The sequence below is a fragment of the Rhodamnia argentea genome, chromosome 2, assembly GCF_020921035.1.
Source record: "Rhodamnia argentea isolate NSW1041297 chromosome 2, ASM2092103v1, whole genome shotgun sequence".
NCBI classification, from domain to species: domain Eukaryota; kingdom Viridiplantae; phylum Streptophyta; class Magnoliopsida; order Myrtales; family Myrtaceae; genus Rhodamnia; species Rhodamnia argentea.
This window is the reverse complement of record NC_063151.1, coordinates 23,012,025-23,021,456: the sequence shown is the minus strand read 5'-3', so window position 1 is coordinate 23,021,456 and position 9,432 is coordinate 23,012,025. Positions and strand designations below refer to the sequence as shown.

Genomic DNA, 9,432 nt, shown 5'->3' with positions numbered 1-9,432 from the left:
TACTTCACAGATTTCTATTCCAATTTTGCACAGGTAAGCAATTACTGTACAATTTGCCCGTGAACTTCATTGGCGTGTATTTGCACACTGCGTTGGGAAAAATCTCACTATATCTTTGTAACCGCAAGAAAATCATTTGTTACTCATGAATTTCTATGAATATTTTATAAATTTGTGCTGTATATCCCAAGAGATGATAAAACAAAATATGAAAACTTCGATTATCTTCCTGAATATAAAAAAATTGCGAGTGTCAACTTTGAATTGATTATATAGTCATGCGATTAAGTTACTATCTTTCTTTCACCTAATGACAATTATTTTTGATATTGTCACTCGTTCTTCCTGCTACCCTTCTTAACTTGCGCGATGATACTAATTGCGGGTTAAATAGAAACGATTGAATCCGAACCTTAGCCCAAAATCACAATATCGTTCCTTAATTCAAGGGCGCGGCTTAGAGACGTATCTGCTCTGTCTGAGAATTTTTTGTACCGAAAATGAAAATGTGGGACTTTTTTTTGGGGGAAATCCGGGAATAATGTCTTTTTGAGGGGTGCGAAAAGGCGAAAAGTGAAAGCTCGAGGACGCGTTTGAAAGCTTCTCTTTCGGGAAATCGCCCTTATGGTGAGCGAGCGCCAATCTGCCAGATCTCCCGGATTTTTAAACCATCGCGAGCTCCTGAGCAGAGTGGGACGAGAGAGAGAGTGAGAAATGGCGCCCGATCACCACCACCATCCGTCGACCGATCAGCTGGTCACTCTCTTCCACAAATCCCACCACGGTCTCACCGTGATTCATCACCGGCTCGAGAGGGAGTTTCATCAGGTTTATCCCGACAACGTAAGGGTTTCAGTCTCTCCTTTTCCTCCGGTGGTCGTATCTTCGTTTTTGAGCTCATTGATTGATGAACAGAGCTTCGATTACGCTTTCGTACTTTGAATAACCCGATCGTTTGATGTTCTCCCTTTTCTTTTCTTTTTTTTACGTCTTTGCAATCAACGTATGAACGAGAGCATGATTCTAGACTATTCTGTGTTCGGTCTGGAGTTTCGGAGATTGAAGTCACTGGACAGTTGTTATTGTGAATGGGAGAAATTTAGATCTGCTTTTTAGGTTTTGTCTGGATTTGAACGGCAAAGTGAAGTTGCTTTTGTGTTGTGCAGGCAAATCCGTTGAAGCTGGTTTCCAGGATCAAGAAGGTGCTGGATGACGTGTCATCCTTGAAAGATCAATGCCAGGAACTTCTGGCAGCCAAACAGGTGCATTCCTTTGTTTTTTTTTATTTCGGAATGTTTTGAATTCCAATCTGATTTTGACATGCTCTGCTTGGGTACATAAAGTCGACTCCAACATTTATTCCCCAGTTTGTTTGCTAAGGATCTACAATTTTAATGTCATCTGTATGGTTGTAACTTTGTAATGTTGGCTTTAATAAATACTGCTGATGGAACAATGCATGTAAAAGCACCTTTATGATATCATCTAGTTATAACTGGATTTAGTTTTCGACTATGGTGGCTATTCTATCTGAAATTTTACGAGATGCCAGGCATTTCCCATCTGAGAGTTTCGTATAAATGCCGAACCAACCACTGCCTATCTGATGATTAGTTGATATTGCATGGGCTCTTAGCTTTGGTTCTGATAATTGCCAAGGCATTTCAAGTCTAATGGACGAGTTTGTGAATTTAAGCCTGGGAGTGGAATTTTCAGCTGAATCATAGATAAGAAGTCGTTGGAGGTAAAAGACTGGTTGGACTGTATCACATCACTCTTCTGTACCAGTAAGATTTCAGGGTCAAGACCATTTGAGGACCTTGAAATGGAGAAGGAAGTTGATTTGGGATCATCTTTCCATTCTCCAAACCTGTCCTAGGTTATGGAGGAGAGCTGGATGCACTGCATCACCTATAACAAGTGTTCCATGGTGCAGCTGCTTTTGAAATGCCAACTGATAATAAGTATCTTTTAGTCAAGTGGGACTTTTGAATTCAAAGTTTCCCATGATAAATTTCCGCTGGATCAGGGCAGAAAAGGAAAAGATCACGGCTGCAAATGCAAAATGAATGGGAGAACTCTTCAATTTCATAAGTTACAAACAACAATAGCTGAGCCTTATGCCACCGAGTGGTGTTAGCTGTATGGATCCTCTCACGACATTCCACTTTGAGTTGTCTTTAAGTGCACTAACATTGGTGCACACATCTGTCATTTTTGCGGTTGCCCTCGTTATGGTTTTGTTTTTCATCTTCTAAGTATTTATTTCATAACAACTATACCTGAGCCATATAGGACAATTCTCATTAGGCTGACATTGGCACCCCATCAAATACGAACAGTGACGATTTGGCATGCCCCCACCTCAATCTCTTTGTTTTTATGTGTTTGAGAGAGGGAGAGAGAGAGGGGTACGTTCTCTTCTAACTTCATATCATTCATTTGAACTTGCAGGAGTTAATTGACCAGGCACGGACAACTCTTGTTGGAAATAGAAGCTTACTCAGGAAGATGCAAGCATCTATGTCCATTCCCTTGACGAGTGATTCTGAAGATCCTGCATATGCCAACTTTAACCAGGTTTCCATCATTCTTATGATACTCTGGAATATTTACTCAGTTTTAAGCTCTAATGAAGGATAAACTATTTACTGATAAAAGTCCAGAAAATTCAGATAGAAGGTATACACTACATTATGAATGATGAAGGATTGGGGATGTGGATGTCACATATTCCATCATTTCTTCGCAGACATCACGATTCCACGCTTTAAAAAAAAAAATTGGTGCGTAATATATCTATTCACTGTTACTATGTTTCTGAAAACTTCTGGAGCTCAAGAGTCCAAAATTTGATTCCAGTTGGCTTGATGCTGTGGCCAATTATCTTTCTTTCTACATATTTAACTGAAAGAAGCTAAATTGAGAGAGAGTCATTATTGGTCTGATTGACCGAAATGGTTGTCTCAAATAAAATTGAGGATACTGACAATCCCATTATATCATACTATGTGTTGCATTCTACTGCTTATATTCAATGAATGGAAGAAACCAACTTCATCAGCTCAACTAAATAGTGATCTCTGGAACTCTTATTGCTGGTTTTATTGAATTTTTTTCTGCGATATTCTATCATCGATCATACTATCACTATGAGTTTACAGTCTTCATTGCTTGATTCCATTTCCAATAGACCATGAGTTCTTGATTTTGAATAAACTGCTTTAGCAAAGACGCTTACCACAATGGTTGTCTATTTTCCAAGTGGAGTCTGAAGTGGGCGCTCCATTTGCCAGCAAGCAACCAATACTAAGTGATTGGCAAGATTTTGCTCTAATAACCCATGGAAAGAAATACATGGGCAGTTTATTCCTGTCAATAAATGCAGCTTGCCACATAAATTGTTTCATCACCAGTTTTCCTCACTCCAAAACAAGCATCCATGAATCCAAAATTATGTGCATAGAAGGCCAGAGACTGATGATTCCATTTATCCTCAACTCTGGCAGATTATTGACGAGTGGACGAAGCAAGTCCAATCAGCATCGGGTAACATCCTGCTGCTCTTAAGTTTACTACCGAATGTTCTTTGTTTGACATAGATCTTGGTGAAGAATATGGCTGCCTTAGTGCCATGCCTGTTTTCAAGAGATGGAATGGCCCAATCTGAGTGTGTTATCTTTGATAAGCCTGGAAACTGTAGAAGGGAAAGTAGGTTCATGAAAATCCCTTGTTTCTGCGACACTGTGGCTGATGGATGGGCCATCGTTCAAATTGATTATACCAAAATAAGTTCTCTATGGGTCAGTCCTTCGCAGCAATTACCTTCACTTTCTTTATTTGAATATTATATATGCACCATGACGTTCCATAACATCTATGCATCACATGGTCATAGAAATTATTCATCTTGATTGTTACGGAGGAGGAAAATCTGTAGAAGCAGCAAAGTTAACCTTAGTAAGTTGGATGACTTTTTTACCACACAACCAGTGGATGCCTTCTCTCATCCTCTCTTCCCAGTACACGAGCATCATCCTGTCCTTATGGAGGCCATCTCTGTGGTGTTCTTCTTTGTCTGTGAGTTTGATAAAGTTGATGAAGCTCTTTGCTTCTGACTGTACATTGGCTGCGAAAATCACGTCTCTACCGCTCCCCCCCCGATCTACAAAAGAATAGTCAATATTGTGGTATGAAGGCTCTATCAGATGTCATTTTCTCCTGCACTAAGCTGCCATTTGTTTCTCTGGCCAAAGGAAATCCGCCTTTCATCTGAAATGGCCTTCGCTGCTCACTCTTCGACTTTGTTGTAGTTTGATTTATTTTCTTTTAGCATGAGCATTAGTTTACAAAATCTTCATCAGTGGTGCATCAAGGTTGTTGCAGCACCTTCCAGGCCGTGCAAGTTCTCTTCGAAATTTATGACAGTGAAAAATGCATCTGCTAATGGTTGCAGGCCGTGCAAGTTTACAAAATCAAATGTATTGGATGTGTATGTTTTTAATGAAAGCTTGTAGTGTAATCGTGTTGGGCAATGTGGTACAGTTCTCTTCGAAATTTATGACAGTGAAAAATGCATCTGCAAATTGTTGCATTTTACGACCAAACAAAAAAAAAATGGTTGCATTTTCCTTATATGTTTTTTAAGTTGGTGGTGGTAAGTAATTAGCTGTTCATAAAGTACATTTGATTACTTATTAAACAGTTCATCACTTCAGTTGGTTGTTCAGATTCAGAGTGCATGTGTAAATAAAACCCAAGTCTACATAGCTTTAGAAGTGGAGGACTGCTGTTTGGACTTGTGACTGCTAGAACCGTGATTATGTAGGCGACTCGCCTTTCATCATCTCTTAAAGCTGCAAAGAAATGAAATTGGGCGTAGCACATAGAGCTTGGCAGCGAATTTTGGCTGACTATGGAAGCGAGCAAAATGTCTGGTGAGAACCAACATTATGAGCAAATATCTCAAGCAGTTTCCTACCATTCATGCAGCGGGCGAGGAGCATGTAGCAGACGCTGAGGACCTAAACAAGTTGCTTTTCTCAGCCGTAGTGCGGAATAGCTGAAACGGAGAGAGCTTCTCTGGAAAGGTTCCCTGTTTCCAGATGCCGAGGAGAAGCTTTCGAGGGATTCTATTGAGATGTCTTTCTTGGAAGTTAGTGTTATTCAATTGTACAAAGGGCTTTGGAGCACTAGTCATGCAGACCTTTCTCTGTTTCTCTAATTTCGTTCAATTCCAACCAAGTTGATCCTAGTCTTTACTTGCAATCTTGATGGAGATTCCAGAAATGTATGGCTTGGAAAAGTAGCTTTTGAGTGAAAAAATCAAAATTTATATCATCACATGCACGAGCTAAGTTCCCTTCAATGAAATTATTTCACAATCAGTTTTATATTTCAGTTTTAACCTTTTGCCTATACGTATCTCATCTTGATCGTTCCGTCGTTTTTAATTGTTCATAGTTACCATAATCGGATTTGCCCCCCTCAATTTGTCCTAGAGGCCTGGAATATGTTTGCTCTTTAGATTTACGATTTTGATTTTGCATTCGTCGCTTCTACCTCAAGTTCTTAAATTGGAATTGAGGTTAAATTGATTTTAGACTCTGTATAAAAAGATTAAAAAGCATTTCCAGATCATCACGGTCCCAAATCAATTAAAATGTAATCATGCTGTCTTTCTCTTCAAAACTTAAAAAGAGTGATTTAAGGAATGCATCCGAATTTTTTTTAGTTGCTGTCAAGTCCTCTTAAATTTGCACAATTGGTAAATCGCACCTTCCGATCGCGATGCTGAATCGATGTTTCCGAAAGTCGACGATCTTCGTATCTCACGCAAAATCGGATTCTGATCAACGACTTCACGCATTAATAACAAAAGGAATTTAAACAAACGAAGAAGATAAACGAAGTGCAGAGCAGAGAACATACGCACGGAAAAAGCCACCAGCTCTGCTCCCTGGCTCTCCCTCTCTCTCTCTCTCTCTCTCGTTCTCGCTCTAGCAGAGTCGATCCCTAATCTACCAAATCGGGCTTGCTCTGCTCTGCTGTCGATATTTTCTTCGATCGCAATGCTCAACGACAACAACAACGTATCCATCTCCGTCTCCGACGACGAGCCCGACGAGCCCGGCCGGATGCGAGTCCGGGTCAGGAGGAAGCGCAAGAAATCTGGCCTCCGCGTCCGGACGGAGCTCACTCCCCGGCTCGTCCGGTTCCTGGTGAAGTACTGGATCCTCTTGATCATCGTCGCGGCCGCCGGACTGCTCCTGTTCGAGGCGTCCAGGATCGGCAGGAAATCCGGGCCCGGGGAGATGGAGAAGAAGAGACCGAGCGACGGATTCTATTCGCGAGCCGTTAAGAAGCCGAGCTCGGAAGGCAACTTGAATCGCTTGGATCCGACGACTCGAGTCGTCGGCGGTGTCAGAGAACGTAAGTGATGGTCGCAGCTGCGTCTCTGTGTTCGTTTTCGTGGTTTCATGAAGCTCCAGTTTTTGCAATTTCCATTGCTGAAGTTTAGGAAGATGTTTAGTTCGGTGCTGGCCGATAACGTCTTATAGAATGTGCGCAAATGTGCTCGTTATAGACTTAGTCTCATAAGTTCGTATGCTAATGAGGAGGTGGGAATCTTTCCCGCATTGGCAGCTTTTTTAGGAATTCTTCAGTATTGCCAATTTCGTTGGCTAATATTTTTGTAGTTTTCTCCCTTGTACAGTAGCTCATTGAGCACGCACTATAAATTGACAATGTTGACCATCTCAGGTTGCTTGAAGCTCCTACCTCTTGAAGAACTTCAACAGTTGGATATTCCTGTCGCAGAAGCGTCCAGTAGCCCCTTAAAGAACGTGATATACTTGTCAGAAAGCTCTCCTTCCAATCGAGAGCATGGGTCATTCTCTCGGCAGCAAGCAGCACAGGCGAGATTTAATCTATTCACCGGAAACCAGACTCTTGATCAGAGGGAGGAAAGTTTTCAGGTTGGCAGCTTTATGTCCGTGATGCTCACCGAATTAGCTAAAGGTCAATTTGGAGTTTCTTTACTGCAAAGCATGTTCAATGCGGTAGCTTAATTCAGAAATTCTTTTCTTGCAGGTGAAAGAAACCGTTAAAGCGCATTGTGGATTTTACAGTGATGGCGGAGGGTTTAAGATTTCTGAAGAGGACCAGACCTACTTGCAAAGTTGCAAGATTGCTGTGGCTACTTGTGCATTTGGTGGAGGTGATGATCTTTATCAACCTATAGGAATGACTGAGTCATCAATTAAAAGGGTCAGCATTTGCTATACAAAGGTCTTGTGTCTTTCTTTAGGTTCTTGGGTGTAATGACATGGATGCTGCAGGTTTGCTATACTGCGTTCTGGGATGAAATCACTCTTGCAGCTCAAGAACAAGAGGGGCATAGAGTTGGTGAGGATGGATACATCGGAAAATGGCGTGTGGTGGTTGTCAGGAATCTCCCATTCATCGACCAAAGATTGAATGGTAAAATTCCAAAGGTACCTGCATACCTCATATTTTGGTGTCATTTTCTGCAGTGAACTATTAGTTCATACTATCTGTCAGCATAAGATTCTTTATCTGAATGTTTCTTTGATTTTCATTGTTGCTCTTTAGCATTTCAGTTACAGTTTAATGGCAATAAGTAGGATGCATATAGAGTACAGAAATAATTTCAAATAGAAGCATGAACTGCTTCCACTTCACCTTGCTAACCAAATACTAAAACACCCGAAGACCCTCTTTCTTTCCCTAACAGGAAAGAATGTTAATTTAAACTAGCGAGGCATGCCCTTTGTATGACTGCGCAACTTGCAAGGCTATAACTGAGCCATATTATTTTAATTGTTATGGAAGATCATTTCTATATCATGCCATCCAATATAGTTACGTTCAATGCTTGTGTGATCATTTGTTACAAAACTTATTTTATTGTCAACAGATGTTGGGCCACCGTCTCTTTCCGAATGCAAAGTACTCTATATGGGTTGATTCAAAGTCCCAATTTAGGAGGGATCCTTTAGGGGTGCTAGAGGCGCTACTTTGGCGGTCAAATTCAGTTCTTGCAATTTCTGAGCACGGAGCTCGTAGTAGTGTGTATGATGAGGCTAAGGCAGTTGTTAAGAAGAATAAGGCCACTCCAGAAGAAGTCGATGTGCAGTTGACTCAATATCGCCGTGATGGCCTTCCTGAGGATAAGAGATTTAATGGGAAGAAAGGTATGTTATGATGTTATTTTCATTATTTATCAGCTAGAATTACCAGAACCAATATATGCAGCATTTCGTAACTTGGTTCCCATCTTTAATTGTACCTTTTATGCCAAGTTCCAATTCAGGGTTTCCTGTCACTAGTATGGTGATTGCTTAAGTGCTCCGCGTGTCCTGTTAAATTTACTGTTAATTATTTGGAACTTGGGCATTGCCTCCAAATGTTTAGGCTTATATTTCCTTAGAAATGACTCCATTTTATATAATCTCACCTCTTGTAGTATCATCATTCCGGGAAGAGCTGTTTTTTCCTCTTTCCCTTCTTGGTTGGGGTTGGGGGCATGAAAGTGAGGTAAAATGAGCATTAGGGTGAGTGTAGAGACTAAAAACTCAAAATTTCCTGTGGAAATGGCAAACTATATTGGCAAGAGATGCAGATATAGGAAGACTTAAGCTTTTCACCTGTTCTGTTAGAGGCAGTGTGACACTTAAGTTGTCAACAATGCTTCTAAATTCTAAATGATGGCATCGTTGATCCGTGCAGCTTTAGCTGAAGCATCTGTGATTGTAAGGGAGCATACACCATTGTCTAATCTATTCATGTGCCTCTGGTTCAATGAGGTCGTGCGGTTCACATCGAGGGATCAGCTAAGCTTCCCATATGTACTTTGGCGGTTGAAGGTACTAAAAAACATCAACATGTTCCCCGTATGCACCCGCAAGGATCTTGTCAACAGCATGGGCCATATACGCAAGGCCAAGCCCTTGGTCAGTTGATAAGGATTCTCTTTTGCAGGTTCGAACATCAATTCTTAGAAAGGTAGTTTTAGAAGAATATTTTTCAAATTTCTCGATAATTTATTTATTTAGGATCAGTGTAAATTTGTTCTACTGATGGAATATTACCTTAAGACGGGCATTCGACCTTTCCATCCTTTTCAGTTTTATTGATTTAACAAATTTTAGTTATTTGATTCATGTTATGAATTGTTTATTCTGGAATTTTCGAGCTCCATAAGCAGGAGAGTCAAATCTTGAATAAAGCTCTTAGTCCTTACAAACTGATCAGATGATTGTGTACCAAGAAAGGAACATGAGCTTGGTAAGTGGCTTCTTGAGCTGGGAGGAGGTGAAATTTGCATTCACAGCATGGAATTGCACTATGAGCGCAGTGAAAAAGTCGAGTGACAAACTACAACTTGAAAAGTAGGTGATGGAAGACCCA

The 9,432-nt window shown here is 40.7% G+C and overlaps 2 protein-coding genes across 4 annotated transcripts; both read left to right on the top strand.

The window, feature by feature from the left end:
* The first annotated feature begins 637 nt into the window (after positions 1 to 637).
* LOC115750757 lies at positions 638 to 5,259 on the top strand. Of its 2 annotated transcripts, none has more exons than XM_030688307.2 (5): positions 638 to 843; positions 1,167 to 1,262; positions 2,455 to 2,580; positions 3,510 to 3,549; positions 4,719 to 4,986. In XM_030688307.2, exons 1-5 carry the CDS (start codon positions 715 to 717, stop codon positions 4,751 to 4,753), a joined length of 426 nt encoding a protein of 141 aa, XP_030544167.1. In that variant the 5' UTR covers positions 638 to 714; the 3' UTR covers positions 4,754 to 4,986. The 2 variants fall into 2 exon arrangements, with proteins under 2 accessions (XP_030544167.1, XP_030544166.1); XM_030688306.2 differs by lacking the exon at positions 4,719 to 4,986 and adding an exon at positions 4,993 to 5,259 and having other exon boundaries at positions 640 to 843.
* A 582-nt stretch (positions 5,260 to 5,841) lies between these two features.
* On the top strand, positions 5,842 to 9,185 carry LOC115750753 (probable hexosyltransferase MUCI70). 2 transcript variants are annotated; one of them, XM_030688298.2, is made up of 7 exons: positions 5,842 to 5,970; positions 6,009 to 6,432; positions 6,763 to 6,977; positions 7,093 to 7,269; positions 7,341 to 7,496; positions 7,940 to 8,216; positions 8,752 to 9,185. In XM_030688298.2, exons 2-7 carry the CDS (start codon positions 6,072 to 6,074, stop codon positions 8,982 to 8,984), a joined length of 1,419 nt encoding a protein of 472 aa, XP_030544158.1. In that variant the 5' UTR covers positions 5,842 to 5,970; positions 6,009 to 6,071; the 3' UTR covers positions 8,985 to 9,185. The 2 variants fall into 2 exon arrangements, with proteins under 2 accessions (XP_030544158.1, XP_048131016.1); XM_048275059.1 differs by having other exon boundaries at positions 5,892 to 6,432.
* Positions 9,186 to 9,432: the final 247 nt, after the last annotated feature.

What these genes read in the sequence shown, in the direction of transcription:
- LOC115750753 (XM_030688298.2), top strand. Translation starts at nt 6,072, where the DNA reads ATGCTCAACGACAACAACAACGTATCCATCTCCGTCTCCGACGACGAG. An exon ending in CGTCGGCGGTGTCAGAGAAC is followed by an intron (nt 6,433 to 6,762) that starts GTAAGTGATGGT and finishes TGACCATCTCAG; the next exon opens with GTTGCTTGAAGCTCCTACCT. An exon ending in GAGATTTAATGGGAAGAAAG is followed by an intron (nt 8,217 to 8,751) that starts GTATGTTATGAT and finishes TGATCCGTGCAG; the next exon opens with CTTTAGCTGAAGCATCTGTG.
- LOC115750757 (XM_030688306.2), top strand. Translation starts at nt 715, where the DNA reads ATGGCGCCCGATCACCACCACCATCCGTCGACCGATCAGCTGGTCACT. An exon ending in ATCAGGTTTATCCCGACAAC is followed by an intron (nt 844 to 1,166) that starts GTAAGGGTTTCA and finishes TGTGTTGTGCAG; the next exon opens with GCAAATCCGTTGAAGCTGGT. An exon ending in GCAAGTCCAATCAGCATCGG is followed by an intron (nt 3,550 to 4,992) that starts GTAACATCCTGC and finishes CCATTCATGCAG; the next exon opens with CGGGCGAGGAGCATGTAGCA.